General features: G+C 34.6%; 1 protein-coding gene and 1 pseudogene across 1 annotated transcript; both read left to right on the top strand.

Annotated features, from left to right (window-relative positions):
* The first annotated feature begins 840 nt into the window (after positions 1-840).
* On the top strand, positions 841-1,704 carry LOC145581342 (two-component response regulator 24 pseudogene; annotated as a pseudogene).
* Positions 1,705-4,501: 2,797 nt separating this feature from the next.
* On the top strand, positions 4,502-14,206 carry LOC145583264 (uncharacterized). Its single transcript, XM_081640469.1, has 11 exons — positions 4,502-6,606; positions 6,746-6,985; positions 8,557-8,686; positions 9,251-9,403; positions 9,503-9,702; positions 9,918-9,981; positions 10,735-10,941; positions 11,390-11,610; positions 12,071-12,149; positions 12,361-12,504; positions 13,205-14,206. Exons 1-11 carry the CDS (start codon positions 4,712-4,714, stop codon positions 13,382-13,384), a joined length of 3,513 nt encoding a protein of 1,170 aa, XP_081496595.1. The 5' UTR covers positions 4,502-4,711; the 3' UTR covers positions 13,385-14,206.
* The last annotated feature ends 2,964 nt before the right edge of the window (positions 14,207-17,170 follow it).

Here is a 17,170-nt window from a genome sequence, read left to right as displayed (position 1 = left end):
AACACAATAAAGACATAAGGATTAGTTGATAAAATGTTTACATATAATTCTAGTTTCTATCTCAATATAATATATGAGACCGGTTTGATCGTTTATTGTAGATTTGATTTTGTTTCAATGTTAAGAACTTAAAATTTTCAACAAAATCTTGTGAAAAGATAAATGATTTCATGAACCAGTTTGGATTAAGTACAAAATGTCAAGCCAATATGATACAGTTTAAACATCAGATACGGTATCTATGTAATCCTTGTAAAAGAGTTAGATTATTTGTCATATAGTTAATTAATTCTGATTTTGAAGTCTAATCAATAAATCTTGATAGTTGCAAGGTTGATAAGAACTACAAAGTATATTATCCTGGGTGTGTAATACAAAATCAAATCAACATATATACTTTTTATTTTAAATAAATCGTATCACATCGGATTCTGTTTCTCAAGGCCATCTTGATTTTGTGCTTGACACTTATTTCAATATAAAAACAATAAAAAAAACACTGAGTATGCTTCAATTCAGATCAATTCATTGGCAAAAAGGTAATCTTAAATACTTTTCTTCAAAATTCTCCTTTCCCCTTATAGTGTGCTTTAGGAAGAGTTGATCTCTAATCAATGCCATTATTATCAACCTAGGATAATTAATATTTGATACAAGCAACAATAATATTCGTTATCATTGCATGTGTTAAAACTAGAAGTGAATTTTCATAATATTTTAAAATTTAGTCATTTTCATGCAATAAATGTATTATTTTTATATAGGCTATACCCTCTAATTTTTCTCCTTTACTTATTTGGTTGTCATTGTTAATATTTTGATTATGTGTGTTTTTCAGACATGTCTAAAACGGTTGGAGATAGTAGCATGAATGAAGAGAATAAGTTTACTGCATTAGTTGTAGACGATAATGTTGTCATTAGAAAGATTGAAGAAATGTTGCTTAACAAGAAAGGGTTTAAAACTAAGGTCGTGGAAAATGGTCAAGAGGCCGTGAACACTTTCAGCGAAGGCAATTCTTTTGATGTTATTGTCATGGATATGGAAATGCCGATAATGGATGGGATTCAGGTAATCTTTTTTGTAGTATCTTAATACCTTTTCGTAATAAAAATGTTACATATGTTGATGTTAACAACATCTCTCTTAATGCTCTAAGGCTATTAATAAATTAGTAATGATAAATATAGCATTTTAGGCAAAATAAGGATATAGATAAAGTGTTAATTGGGTGATAGTATGAATAAGATAATAAAATTTGAATTATTATGTACGAGATAAATTATATTATATGTATTTATAATTAATATTAATTACAATTCTATAAAAAAAAAACTTTATATTCAAGATTTTTTTTTAATAATTGCAATGTGGTTCATTCCTCATATTCCAAATTAAAAATTATTATTGTTTGCAGCATTTCAATTAAAGTAATGGACTATAATTTCAATGGGAAAAATTATCACCCTTGCATTATTACTTAATTATGAATACTATTTTTTTTAATATTTAAATTAATTCTCTTATGTGAAGGCAACTAAAGAGTTACGAGCTATGGGCGTTAAGTGCTTGATATTTGGCGTGACGAGCTCTGAATCAAAGTCTGACATTCAAGCATTTGTAGAAGCCGGTTTAGATGAATATTTTCCAAAGCCACTGGATTTTGTGAAGATTGAAAACATACTCAAGCGCCTCGAAAAGTGATACCAAGAGAAATTTGACACAAAATTGAAATAAGTAAACTATGTTTAGTATTTAATACTTAAATATTGTACTCCTGGTTTCGATATGATGTTTCATTTTTTATTTTTATTTTTATTTTTTAGTTTCAATCAATTTATCTATGATTAAACAATACAAAAATTTCATATATTGAAGAGTACACATTATTAAACCTATCAAAATAGCACATAATGATTTTTTTTTCTTATATTATTGATCAGAATATACAATCAAAGATTATTTCAGCTCTAAACGATAATTTATTTTTAAAGGCATAAATTAAAGAAAATTGAGGCAAAAAAAGTATTTATCTTCCTACCAATATAAAATAGGCTTCTTATATTGCATGTTTAAGTGTCAACATATCTTTTGAAAGATTATAACAAATATTTAGTTTTTCATTCTATGTAACTTATAAATTTCAATGAAACTAGGGTAGGTAATGCGCACAATGCGAGCTCCATAGCTAGCCATACCCAGATTTTTTTTTTTTTTTTTAGTTTGGTCGTGTGTCTCACAACTTTAGCAATTGCTAGCCGAGTGGCCTAATCCGGCCGATTCGACCATTAGTGGCCGACTTCGTGGCCATTTGTTGGGGAAGGGGGCAGGGGTGGTTTAGGGCCGCTTAGGGAAAGGGAGGGGGTGGCCAGTTCTGGTAGTCTAGAAGTAGGGTGGGTTTAGGCTGGGGGAAGGAGTACACTAGAGGTAGGGCGAGACGGTGGGTGTACTAGGTGAGGGGGGTAGAGAAGGAGGTACCGATGATGGGGCTAGGATTTTATAGTTTTCTTTTTTTGGCCAATAACATGGGAACACATGTCACTGTGGCCCTCGCTACACGGATTCTTGGACAAAATTAATTAAGTGGTGGTAAAATCCAATTTTTAAAATTTTTTGTGCTATTAAAATAAATTTTTTTCATTGTGTTAAAAATCATTTTTGTGTTTTTTGTGGTGTTAAAATTCAAATTTTCAATAAAAAATATGATAAAATTCAATCAAAATATTGTTTTTCACACTAAACTAAATAATGTTAATAATAATAATACTGAAAATGGTTGTTAATGTTGATTTCTATAATAATGTATGGTTATAGGTTCATTAATTGCTGCAATAATTTGACGATGATTTAACTAAAAGATGGTCAAATCTTTAGTAGTTAAAAAGCGAATAAAAAGTAAATAATATCAATGTTGTTCATTACTGCGTTTAGGTTATATTAATTTAAATAATCCTAAGAATATAGCAATATTCTTTAACTATAATCAGAGATATCCTCCATTAACTTTTAGTTGCAACATAGGAGTATTTTTTTGTGAGATACAAAATATTTATTTGTTGCAACTAAAAATTAATGGAGGTATATTATAAAGATTTAAAGAGATATTTTTGAATCATTTATTGATTTACTTAACCTTACAATAAAATCATGAATATGCATGGGTTTGTTGTGCACCCAATCAATTAACCTAGGTTAGTTTTTACTCTTTAAATGACAATTAAATAAGAAGTGTCTCCAAGAAAGGATGAAAGAGGATGGCCCTTCAAGCGAGGATGATATACTATGCATAGAGGCCGATGTAAAATTAACCTCCCTAAAATTCTCAATATGGCAGAGCCTAAGTATTGGTTTGTTAATCGAAGAAGGCTGGGCTCCATTATTTTTATGTCAAAAAAGGACTATCTATCATTAAAATAAGGGAAATCCCATTGTTTATTTCGAAGCAAGGATTCATGGTTGTTCATTTGAATAACAACCAAGGAAAAGAATATCTCAGAAGAAGGAAATCAAGGAAATACGTTATCCTATGCCCATTCCCCAATCATCATTGACCAAGAGCGGCCTCAAAGTGATGAAGCTAAAGCCATCTCTGAGAGTCTAGGAAAACGAGCAAGGGAGAATCGAGAGAGGAACAATGTCCTCCCTTATTGTTTCGGAGCAGTTTTAGGTGGAGAAGCTCAAAATAGTGTAGAATGAGCATCATCGTAATGTATTTATATGCAAGTCAATCAATGATTCCTTCTCATTGGCTTTAAATCCCGAGCAAGTTTCCAACCCGTTACATGTAGCAAAGACAAGGAAGATGGTGACCCAATTACAATCACAGTGCCCGTCGTGGAAACCAGCAGCAAAGGAAAAGATGCTCATTCAAGGCTTATACTCACCCTGGTTTTATCTGTTAGTATCGTATCAGAGACAAAAGATAAGATTCACCCCCTTCTTTGCCAAAATGCTTTAGCCGTCCAAGAAAGAAAAGAAGTTATGGTTACTATACTTTGTTTAACAACTGTAATCCTTTTTATATTATGTTGCTATTTGTAATAATGGTCTAATGGAGTATGTAGTTCATGAAATAGTCATAGGTGTTGTTTGGTTGCCTTTAGTTCTCATGGGCATTTAAAATTTCCATGAATTTCCTTTTGGGTGTGTTGATTGGTTAACATTAAAAATAAAAAATGAGGGAAGTCACAATTCATGGAATTTTTCACTTCTCACAAAATATGGGAAGTTACTTACCCACCCCTCCCTTGGTCAATCACAATTCCTAGAATTCAAATTAGCACATGATAACAAAAAATATTTATGTAATTCCTAGGAATTTTAATAAAGGAAGTAATTTCTTATGAACTAGAATTTTCCATGGGAATTTACTTCCTACATTAACCTAACAAGGCCATAGTGTAATAATAGTGGCTCATTCACCTAACCGCCGCCTAAAATTAGTAGAATTACCCTTGGAAGCTCTAACGTCATGCACTTGATTCAAAATTGAAGAGAAAGAAGTTCAAAAGAATCAATCAATCATCAACAACAACACGAAAAGCAAAAACCAAACCTTCTCGAGAATTCCCAAAACTCTCCATTTCCCACTCTTCCCTCTTTCTCCCTCTTCTCCTCCTTCAAAACCCCCAAAATCCCCTTTTCCCCAAATCCCTAATCTCTCTCCATAAACCCTAATTTTCAATTGTATGCCGCATTTCCGCCGGAAATCATGCCTCCTCCGGCGGTTTCGGTAGATTCCCGACCTCCCTCGGATTTCAATTTCAATTCCCAAAATGGTCCCACCAATGCCGGAGGAGCTAGAGCTACTGCTTCTGCTACTACTGCAACCCATTTTAGTAACGGTTGTAGCTTCAATACTGGGTCTTCCTCTTCTTCTTCTACCTCATTACCAGCTGTGGGCCGGGTTTCTTCGTCGGCCCGGTCCAAGCCCAGGCTTGTTAAGCAGAGGAAGAGCTCGAAACCATCTTCGGGTTTGTCGGAACCCGGTTCGGGGATCAACCCTTTCCGATCAGTAAGTTCCCTAAATGCTGATACTTCAGATCGTTCTAATTCTAATGGTAATAGTTTTGTTTGTCAGTTTCAAAATGTGGGTTTTGTTTTTGGGGTTTCGAATTCGAATATGAATGATAGTAATAGTAATAAATTTATTTTTGATAGTAATGTAGCAGCAGAAGCATCAATTTTTGGGTTTAGAGATAGTAATTTGAATAAGAAAGAATTTAGCTTTAGTGAGAATAAGGCAAATAAAGATAATTATTGCTCAGATGGTGTTGCATTTAGCTTTGGTGCAAGTGCCAAGGATCAAATTGGTGGTAATACTGTAAAAAATGGTGAAATTGGGGCAGAACTATTGAATGAGTTGCAGAAATTGAAAATTGAGAAGGAAAGATGTGATACTGAAGACAATGTTTCTCATAAATTGAATAATTTAAATGCAACGAAAGGTGGGGATCAGCCTTTTGTGTTTAAGACTGGTGGGAAAAGTTTGGATGCGTGTGGTGAAGGTTCTGTGCCATTGAAAAGTGATGTGAATGCTAAGAATTTGAATGGAAATGGGGAGGGTGTTTTTGAGGGTAAGATGGGTGCCTTTGGGTCTAGAAATTTCGATGATAGTGCCTTCGTGTTTGGAAGCATTGGGAACTTCGCTAAGATGGGGGGTTCTAGCTCTCAATCATCTGGTTTTCCAGCTAAAAATGATGGAGCAAGAGTAAATGAAGATGTGCTTTCTTCGTCATTCTCTTTTTCAAGCTTAGAAGCTGAAACATGTAATGCAAAACCTGAGGTACACTCGTACTCGAGTGAGAGGAAGGTGGAGTCAAGTTCTTCAGGTTTGCCTGAGGGATTTGGAGTGTCTTTCTCAGAGTTTGAATTACCTCAAGATGCCTCATTATCCTTCTCTGCTAATTTTACTAGTGGGTTAGGTAGAAAGGCAGAGTCTTATCTAAAGACTCGAGGTTTGAAAGACAAAAATTTGAGGAAAACGAAGGGAAAATCAAAGCAGTCAAAATCCACTAAGCTGCACCCTGTACAAACCCCGCTATCTAGTGAAGGTGCTAGTGCTACTCAAGGCCAAGAAGCATCTGAATGTTATTCACCCATGGACTTTTCCCCTTATGAGGACACTAATTCAAATAATGATGTGCCTATTAGTAGCCATCATGAAACTTGTCAAACTAAGGTAACAGCTGAAAAACCATTTGCTGTGCACACAGAATCAGAACTACATGATTCTAGTACTGACATCAGATCTAAAATTAATGGCTATGGGGGTAATGAGGTCCAGTTTTCTATCAGTTCTGACAAAGCTAGTAGAGATGCAGCCAAGTTTACATTCACTACATCAACTGCTGCTCAGGATCATGTTTCATCTTTGAAGCGCTCACAGAGGAAGAAGTACCGTATGAAACCTGTTTCTATAACTGGTAGTGCATCTAGGGTCCAAGGTTCTTCCTTGGATAGTACTCCTCTTCTCAGTAAGTTGCAGGGTGCTGGTGGAAACTTCTTTTCCTCAAGCAAGGATAAGCGTGAAACTGAAGCTGGTGAAGAGCATGAGTCTGAAGCATATAGTGGTGCCGAAAAAGCTTGTGAGAAGTGGCGAAGGAGGTATATATTTTTTGTGCATGAAGGCTAATTATTTGAGGACTTCCCTTCTTTTGGAAACACTGTTATCTTTTTTTTATTACTACTCGTATTTTCTCCCTTTGGTAATTGCAGCTTTTGATTATTTAAATCTTTTCTTCAGGGGAAATGAAGCCTATGAAAAGGGGGAGCTCTCTAAAGCTGAGGAATTCTATACATGGGGGGTGAATTGCATCCCTCCGGGAGATGCATCAGATGCCGCCTTCAGACCTCTTGTGCGTTGTTACAGTAACCGTGCTGCAACAAGGATGGCTCTTGGTAGGGTAAGAGAGGCCATACAAGATTGCAATATGGCGGTTAAGCTTGATGCTTCTTTCCATAGAGCACAGATAAGAGCTGGAAAGTAAGTTTATCTGTTTCAAATTTAGACTTTTATAGTTCTTCTCCTTCCTGCCTGGAACTGTGATTGAATGCATTTCCTAATTGTTCTTTGCTGTGATCCTTAGATGTACTGTACTAGTCTTCCATATAGTATAAAAACACCAAGTATGGGTCTAGCCACTTGCAGGTTTAGGAATTTCAATATGTAATTATGTATGCAACCTTAGTTCTTATTAGCTTGGACCAAGTTTGGGGCTCTTCCTGAGATTAATATAGATAATAATATGTTGTAGTTAACACCTATATCCGTTTTTTTTTCCTTCATTAACTATCATTAATTATGACTGATCATAGCATTTTGCTATAAAATAACATAGCTTTGGACAGATTCAAAGATGAATGGTAGAAATTAAAGCAACAAAAGGATGTTTGATAAATAAATCTCTGGAAAACAGCAATAAAAGGATCATTCAAACTTTTGAGAGGCTTGATTCTCTCCCATTTTTATCTTACTAAGCTACTCCGAACTCCAAAGTCCTCATCAATTATCACTATAAATCCTATCTCTCTAATTAACTCTCATTTATAGTGATTTCCCTAACTAGCTTATTACCCAAGCCACTAGATCATAATGCAACTACCAAAATTCCCCCTCCCTCTATTGTCAGTACATAGCATACTTTTTCTTTTTCTTGCTGTAACAAGTAACTATTGCCTAAAATGCTGTGTTCTAGGTATTAGATAATAAACGTTTGATTGCTTAACTGAAAAATCCATGTGTTTCAGTAAAGATAAACCTTGCTTACTTGGTGTTCATAACACCTTTTATCAGGTTTTTGTTGTCATATGTTGGTGACTCCAATACGTTATTCTTTACCATTATCATAAATTTCCCTGTCAAAATTTACTCCTGTTTTTAATTCTTGATTAAAAATTGTCTTTTCAATTATCTGTTGTCTATTGCTGCAAACAGTTTTGCTACATTTAAACCCAGTTTGTTGCACTTGTGTAAGCATTATTCTCCTTTTTCTATGAATGCTAGTATTTTTACAGTTTACATGTAATGAGTAACGAATATACCATTTGCAACCAAGGGGTGTTGCTCCAGGTCATATCTTTTATCTGTCTGCTTCTGTGTCCCATAGCTGGTCATTGTACAGTTATTCTGTTTATATCTGTACTGTAACTCTAGTTTATCGTAGGTGTAAATTGTAGCTGTTGAAGTCCTTGGCTTTCCAAGGAAAATTTATAATACACTTACACCATGAATACAAACTTCTGCTTCTGATAGTCATCATAAATTGCATAATTAAATCAACTCGTGCAACAGTGTAACTTGTACAGAATTTCCTTAGGCTAGTTGCCATGCGCTTTAAAAGTGTATTATTTATATAATTGTGATCGAACTTATCTCTGTAATACTCTAGCATTAAGAATGCTTTTGCTTTTATTTTAGAGCCTTGACCCAAGATTAACCTTAGCCCTCACTTTCTATCCCATAATTAAGTAGGGTCTCAAATTTTGGTGTTTACTGATGGACTGGCTGCATTTGTAATTTATCACAATGTCATTTAAATTTTTCTTCTGTCTCAGCTGTTATCTTCTGCTGGGAGAGGTGGAGGAAGCCATGCAATGCTTTGGCAAATACATGGGCGATAGTAATGTTATTTGTCTGGACAGAAAAGTTGTCATTTCAGCTTCTGATGGGATTCAAAAGTCTCAGGTAGATATATTAACTTGTCGTGCTAAAGACTTCTCTCACTTTTGTCTGCTTATTAAATTTATTATGCATCTAGCAATTTTAGTGTGAGAAAATCGACGCATGGGCATATGTTTCTGTGCAGATTTTCTTATCTTTTTTTACACTCTATACTCCAAACAACTGAAATAAGAATTCAATTATTTCCCTTTGGCCTTTAGATATTACATCTGTTGAGTAGGTGAGCAAAGTTTGTGACACTAGGTTGCCTGTATTAAAAAGCCAAACATGAATTCTATGTGAAATTATAAATTAGCACAAATTTCCACTGTAAGTAATGTTGTAGTGACATACATAGTATAAATGTTTTGAAAGAACAGAAAATGGCTTAACTCATAAAAGAAAGTATTTGGAATTAAGTGTGTCAGTGTGTTCTCAATAGTTCCATTGCCTCGTCATCTTGCGTGTATGTAAAGAAAGATTCTACAGTTTCTTTCTCCTCGAGTGCCCCTTTGTTAAAAATAGTGTCATATTTTTGCACTATTTATATCTCCAGCTGACTTGATTCCCACCTGTATTGATTTGCAGAAAGTGATTGAGTGCACCAGGCGTTCTGCTGAACTTTTGAAACTCAAGACTTCTGAAGCTGCTTCTGATGCCTTGCAACATATTGCTGAAGCATTGGCAATAAGTATAAACTCTGAAAAACTACTTGAAATGAAAGCTCAGGCACTTTGCATGGTATGTGATGCAACTTGTACATCTTTTCCAGTTCATGGTGTATGGAATAAATCTGGAGGCCATAGTTTAACCATATGCTATTTCCTGTTTTGTTTCCAGCTATCTAGGCATGAGGAGGCAATAGCACTATGCCAGAAAACACTTGATTTTGCTGAAAAGAACTTTAAGACTACAACTTCTAGAAATTCCAAGGTTGATGGCTCTTCAAATGAAAGTCTATGGAGATACTGTACCTTATCAAAGTGCCAATTTCATCTTGGAAACCTTGAGGTGGCCCTTGATCTTCTGGAGAAGCATGAGTAAGTCAAATATACATTTTCACCATCTTGATAATCACACATCCTATCTTTAACAACTCTTTGGACGCTCAATTTAATGCAGCAGCTTCTCTCTCTCTCTTTTTTTTTTCTTTTTCATTTTTTTAATTATTGGGGCACTTCTCCTCCCTTTGTTGTTACTAGTATATTTTAGATGTTAAAATTCTGTGCTATACTTATATTTTGTATCGGTTCAGGAACAAAACACAGGGAGCATCAGACCCATTAGCTCTCACTATTCATGAGCTGCTTAAGCAGAAGGTACGCCTGTAGACAGTGGTACTCTCTTTATGATTGTAATATTGTGCCCAATTGTCATTATCAGTTTAATTGAGTATTTGGAAGTTTGCGTGGATTTTTTGATTGGTGTGTGATGAGAAATTTCCATATCCTGCATGACTGCTGTCTTCAGGTAACAGAACATTTTCGAGTGTTGTAAATTATTAGGGTAATCAATGATATTATCACATATAAGCACTGTTTCGTATTCATACTTTACGACATACCTTCTTGGCACACACTTTGAGGAAGAGATTAAGCAATGTAAATGGGCAAATTATTTGAAATAATTTATACACGTAGCTACTAACCCTTCTTTAATTTTGGTGTTCAAATTATTTTGATAAAGTCGCTCGTTTATCTACTCTATTCAACTCCTAAAAAACCTGTCAAGAAGTTGTGTTGCATTTAAAAGAAAACGAGAAGTATATGTATATGCACTATGCATACTTCAGGTGCATATTCTTCTATATAAAGAAAGAAAGGAGAAACATTGTTTCTTCACTATTTTCTGTCTTTTGCTTCTGTGGTCTGCTCATCCTTGAAGCAATGACAAATTCTTTATAATCTTCATGTTTCTTTCTTCTGCCTTTGATTTTGAGCTTCCTTGCCCTTGATATCTCTTAGTAATTTCAATTTCTTTTTTTGCAACTATATCTTCTCTGTACTGAAATGTGTTGCGAATTGTCCTTGATCTTTAATCTATCGTCAATTCGTCATGCTTCTTTTCTGCAGAGTGCTGGTAATACTGCATTTCACTCTGGAAAACATGCAGAGGCTATTGAACATTATACCTCGGCTATATTGAGTGGTATGGAAGCCCGCCCATTTGCAGCAATCTGCTTTTGCAATCGTGCTGCTGCACACCAAGCTTTGGGCCAAATCCCTGACGCAATATCAGATTGCAGCTTAGCGATTGCCCTTGATGAAAACTATGCCAAGGTCTGAAATAATGCTGCTGTTTTTTACTTTTTTGTTACACTCACGCGCACGCACTCGCACACGCACACGCACACACACACTTTCATTTTTATTTACTTGCAACATAGCCTTGTAGCACGCTCTTTGAGGTCGAAATTATATAATGTAAACGAACAAATTAATCAAAATTAGTTTTTTACGCATGGAACCTAACCCTTCCCTAAATCTGGTGCTAAAATTATTTGATAAAATAGTTTGTTCACCTTCACTAATTCTGGTGCCTAAAGGCTGTGTTGCAAGTCAAAGAAAATGTAGGTAGTATATGCTTATGTCAGGTGCATATTCTTCTGTAGAGTAGTTCCCAGAACTTGTGACCCTTGCCTTTATGTAACTATCTAGTCTAACTAAATTTGCAGACCATTCTCTTCCCTAATTGATGTTTCATAACTCCTTGTTTTCTGTCCTTCAGGCAGTTTCTAGAAGAGCAACTTTGCATGAAATGATTAGAGACTACAAACAAGCTGCTGCTGATCTCCAGAGACTTTTGCCCCTTCATCAGAAGCAATCTGCTGAAAAATCAAAACAATCTGGTTCTGGAAATGGGAAGGAGTTAAGGCAATTACAGCAGCGGCTTTACCTGATGGAGGAAGAAACAAAAAGAGATACCCCATTGGACCTTTACCTCATTTTGTGAGTAACTGATTTTAAGCTCCTCTATTTGGGGTGTGGTTGAGATGGGGTATAGAATTGTTTCATTAACTAATGATTTGTAATGGACTCAAATTACTGCGAACTTTTTGTTTTTGAAGAAAAATTGCTAGTGCTTAAACAAAATAACAGGAATTTTGAGAGGGAAAGATTGATTTTTTATTGCAAATATTATAGCTTTTTACAAACTAGTAGCTTTAGGCTACCACTCTCCTAGTTAGTCTCCAACTTTTATCTCACCCATTGCCTCCCTAATCCTTTTTCACTCTCTCTGTTTATGTACATGGTTTCAATCCCTAGGATGATTCTTCAAACATAATTGCTAGATAAAAGTAACTAGTAACATGTTGCTTTTGCCAGTCAAATTCTTTCTGTCTCAGTTGACAAAATTGTTTTTGCATCTTGTCGCTCATTCTGTCTCAATTGTTAATTTCCATTGCAGGGGAGTTAAAAAATCTGATACAGTTTCTGAAATCAAGAAGGCTTACAGGAAGGCAGCACTTAGACATCACCCTGACAAGGTACAGCAATTTCTGCTTTTTTGATTCTGTTGTTATGAACCTGGGAATTTTTTATATGAAAAAAAGCATGTATTTGGTATGTTAAACGAGTCTATTCTTGTATAGCTAATCCTGGCCTTAGCATCTTTCACTTGATCGATGAGATACTACTTAACCAATGAGATACTACTCAATGAAAATGTTGGGTTACTGATGTCCTGTATGCATGCAGGCTGCTCAGTCCCTAGTAAAAAGTGGTGAAGTTGGAGAAGAAGGGCGTCACTGGAAGGACATTGCAGATTTGGTTCATAAGGATTCAGATAGACTGTTTAAAATGATTGGTGAGGCATATGCTGTGCTATCAGATCCAACAAAGGTAATTCTGGTTTTATCTTAATAATCCCTCCAGTTTTGAGTTCTGACGACCTAGCATGTGGTATTTCATATATTTTAAAAAATAGAATAAGAAATTTTACATCAAATTCAGTAACAATTGTTTGGGCTTTAAATTGTTTATGCATATGTCAAATTAGAATATATTGTTATTTATATGATTAGATTTACCTCGACAACGATGAGATCGATGAATGAAATTTTGGGATGATAACTAATTTTGTGATGATAGCTAAGAGTGTAAATCTTCAGAAAAGTTGTGTTCCATCACGGAGTCAACATTTTATTTTTCCTGGTTTTTTGTTTCTACTTTTTCTCTTATCTTTGGGCCACATACTAATGTTAACTTAAACTGGGATGGGAGGAGTAATATTTATCATTGTTCAGAAATTTGTTTATCTTTAATCATGAAATCAATAAGTAACCCAAAAACTGTCTCATTTTATATACATCCCAAATCGATAAGGAACTAAGGATAGAGATTCGTGCCTTGGAGCCAATGTTACACAACACTAATGCTTGACATCCCTTGGTCACAAGACCTAAAATTGGTTTGACCTATTGATGCAATTTCTTTCATTATATGTTGTTTGCATATTTACTATTCTTCTCTAGGCTAGCATGTAATTGCCCTTCAGTGGTTCAGCCTCTCAAACGACCTCTTTTCTTTTTTCATATTTCAGCGTGAAGAGTATGATGATGAAGAGGATATGAGAAAAGCGCTTAAGGAGAACAGTAATATTAGAACTAATTCAAGGAGATACTCTGAGCATTATAGTCAAGGCTATCCATTTGAGAGGAGTAGCAGCAGGCGCTATTGGCAAGATAGTTATAAAACTTACACCCACTCATACAGAAGATAGCCATGATATGGCATGTGGACTAGAGCTTTTCGACCAAGGATGGAGAGCAGGTTTTTGCTTTGGAACTCTCCAAGAATTTCAATGTGGTTTCCTGGTTGGCAACTAGAGGTCTGCTGGTCAGTGGGAAAAGAGCATGAGAATGTAACGTGCTATGAAAGATTCAAAAGTCTTCATATTGCAAGTTGGAGGTAAGTAAGCGACACTGACCTTCGTCAGGTTTGGTTCGTGGCCCCACGTGCTTTTGGGGTTTGGTTCATCTTGTTTATGGAAGCTCAAGCTCGCATTGGTATGGTTGTAGAACTTGAGCAGATAGATAAACATGGTCTGTCATTGGAAAGTTAACATAGAAGCAAAGCAGATGGTTGGCTGAGGTACTTTTTATCACGAAGACTTAGGGCATCTCAATTTCAAGAAAACGAAATGTGCAAAGACATTTAAGGCGGTATTTTTGGTCGAGATAGGGAATAGAGTTGTGAGCCTGCTGTGCCAGTTGTTTGCTGGTATAGAATTTAAGCATGTAAACTGTGCATCTGGCCATCTTTGATGTGGGTTTTACACATGTATTAATGTCACCCACGTCTTTGATGTGTACCGAGGGATACATTTCTATCATATTGGAGAATCAAAATTTATGCAAATCAAGTAAGATACTTGAAAGTGTAGTTTACTAATTGTTAACCAATTTTTATTCTCGACCTACATAAAATAAAATGTATATTTCATTGAAATTTATAAAATACATAGAATGAAGACCTTTATAAACTCCAGCCTATTCTGTATTGTAGAGAAGGTAAATACTCTCTTGGCCACTATGTTCTTTTATTTATGTGTTTCTATAAAAACTTATTGTTATGGACCAAAAACTTTGATGTTTGATTAAATATACTAACCAATATATAAGAATATAAATATTTACTTTATCTATATATATATATGTGCAACTTTGATTTAATAATAATGTGTACTCTTAATATTACCTCCGTTAACAGTTATTTGCAACATTTACCAAAAAAGGGTGCTAACTATTATTTGCAACAAATCTTTCCTATTTTAGTAACTTTTTTCTGTTAAAATGACTAAAATACTCTCATTTAAAAATTATTAGCACATAATACTACACATAATTACAAAATATTATAACCTTAATCTAAATTATTATTTTTTTCTCTCTCTCCTCCTTCATCTCTCAGTTCATCTTTCTCTCTCCTCCTACATCTCTTATTTCATCATCTTAATCTTTCATCTTTCTTCAAATATAAATTCAGCCTAATAGTGGGTTTCAGATCTGGTTAATCTTGGGTGGTTTGCTTGATTTGTGGTTGGATTTGGTGGCTTGTGGGTGGATTTGCAGGTTTGTGGGGGTGGTTCGTGGGTGAATTTCGGTGGTTGTTGGGTGAATTTCGTGGTTGTTGGGTCGATTTTGTGGTTATTGGGTGGATTTCGGTGGTTGTTGGGTGATTTTCGTAGTTCGTGATTCATGGATTTCGGTGGTTCTTAGGTGGATTTCGCGGTTCGTGGGTGGTTTTTGCTGATTGTTGGGTGGATTCGGTGGTTGTTGGGTGGATTTCGGTGGTTGTTGGGTGGATTTTGTGGTTGTTGGGTGGATTTCGGTGGTTATTGGGTGGACACCGATGACTTCTGGGTGGCGTGGGTGGTGGTTCATGGGTTCTGGGTAGCGTGTGGTGGTGGTTCTGGGAAATTCTGTTTAAATTGTAATTGTTTATTTTTATTTTTTTTTATTTTTTAAATTTGATTAATAGTTAATTAAATGTCCATAACTTTCAATAATCATGTTTTTGAAGTTTTGCCTAGGAGTCTGCGCTGACCCCCCTTTGTTGCAAATAACTATTAATGGAGGTAGTATATAAAATAAGGAAATTCTACATTATGACCCTCTATTATTGCGTTTTTCACATTGTGCTCCCTCTTATTGGAAGTTACACATGGTAACCTTTAGGTATAAATCATGTTATGACCTTGTTGTTACCTTGACATTAACAAATTTCGTTATGTGGATTCAATCACCGTTAGTGGGGCCCAATAATCACTTATTAATATTTTTTCAATTTGCGTGTAGGAAAATGTTTAAAGAGTTTGTGGTCATTTTGGCCTTTAAGACATTAAGCGTCCAAATTAAGCTCAGATTTGGAAAAAAAAAAAATAACGTAAGGCCTTGTTTAGTTCAACTTATTTTTACTTATTCAGAAAAAATAAGTTCAGATCAGATCATCGTTTTATGTGCAATTTTTTATTACTAAATATCTTTAATTTCGTAATGAAAAAAATTATAAAAATCACACATTAATATAATACACATTATTACGAATCTAACAAGACTCCACTTGATGTATTTCTTCCGTATACATTATCGTATATTTAAGGTCAAAGTTTGGTCAAATCTGACATTCAGATCAGACCAGACCAAATCAGATCAGACCAAACCAGGCCAGACCAGACCAGATCAGATCAGATTAGCAAAAATAAGGTGAACCAAACAAGCCCTAAATACCTTGTTTTGCTTATTAAGAAATGTCACAATTTGCGTGTCATTATTTATTTAGCAGTGAAAAATTGCTCGGATAAGGTTTAGGTTTGTTTTATTAGTTCCAAATTAAGTTCGGAATTAGAAGAAGAAAAAAAACGCAATGTCCCATTTGGCGTGTTAAGACATAACACAATTGACACGTTAAACGAGACAATTACATATATTTTTTTGCCGATTTTGATCTCACTTTTGGTTCCTTAAGAATTACCTAAACTGACCTTAAACCTTACTTGAACAATTTCTGCGGCTAAAAAACTAGCGAGCAAATCGAGACATTTCTTAATACGTAAAACGAGACTTTTTTTTTGCCAAATCTGAGCTCAATTTGGATCCATAAGAGTCGAAATGACCCCAAAACCTATAACGATACATTTTTCAACACGTAAATCGACTAAAAAATATTAATAAATGGACAGTGGGCCTCCTAATGGTGATTGAATTAATATAACGAAATCCGTTAAATGCAAGATCACTGTAAGGTCACTAATTCTGAGGGTTACTATGTGAACTTCTATGAAGAGGCACAACGCAAAAAACGCAATAATAAAGGGTTACTACGTAGAATTTTCCTATGAAATATTATATAGTTTAATCATAAATGTATTGAATGAAAATTGTGAAAAACAAAATGAAAAAATATTGAAATCAGGATTACACCATTTAAGTACCAAATACTAAATATAATTTATTAAGCATATTTTACATATTTCATTTGTTGTACCAATAATTTTTCTGTATCACTTTTCGAGGCTCTTGAGTGCATTATCAATTTTCACAAAATCCAGCGGTTTCAGAATACATTCATCTAAACCGGCTTCTAAGAATGCTTGAATGTCAAACTTGGATTCAGAAGTCATCATGCCAAAGATTAAGCACTTAACACCCATAGCTCGCAGCTCTTTAGTTGCCTTTACATAAAAGATATACATATATAAATATATTAGATATATTAGTATTTAAATTTATAAGTTAAGAACGCAAGGGTGATACATTTCTCCATTTAATTATTCATTAGTTTTATTGGAATACTACAAACATTAAATTTATTTTTGTTAGTCGGGAAAATCAAGAATGAACAAGATCGTAAATACAAATGGGTTTTTTTTTTCTTTTTTTTTTTCTTTTTTTGGTATATATATATTGGTAATTTAATTATACATACTCAAATTATCATGTAATATTAGGGAATTTATATAATTTATCTTGAATGGTTCAATTTTTATCATCCTATTCATACTATC

Source organism: Chenopodium album, chromosome 15 (assembly GCF_948465745.1).
Source record: "Chenopodium album chromosome 15, dcCheAlbu1.1, whole genome shotgun sequence".
Lineage (NCBI taxonomy): Eukaryota > Viridiplantae > Streptophyta > Magnoliopsida > Caryophyllales > Amaranthaceae > Chenopodium > Chenopodium album.
This window is presented reverse-complemented; position numbering and strand designations above follow the sequence as displayed.

Excerpts from the sequence above, each read along its gene's own strand:
- LOC145583264 (XM_081640469.1), top strand. The coding sequence starts at position 4,712 with ATGCCTCCTCCGGCGGTTTCGGTAGATTCCCGACCTCCCTCGGATTTC. Across the intron at positions 8,687-9,250 it reads ATGGGATTCAAAAGTCTCAG|AAAGTGATTGAGTGCACCAG; the intron begins GTAGATATATTA and ends ATTGATTTGCAG. Across the intron at positions 9,703-9,917 it reads GATCTTCTGGAGAAGCATGA|GAACAAAACACAGGGAGCAT; the intron begins GTAAGTCAAATA and ends GTATCGGTTCAG.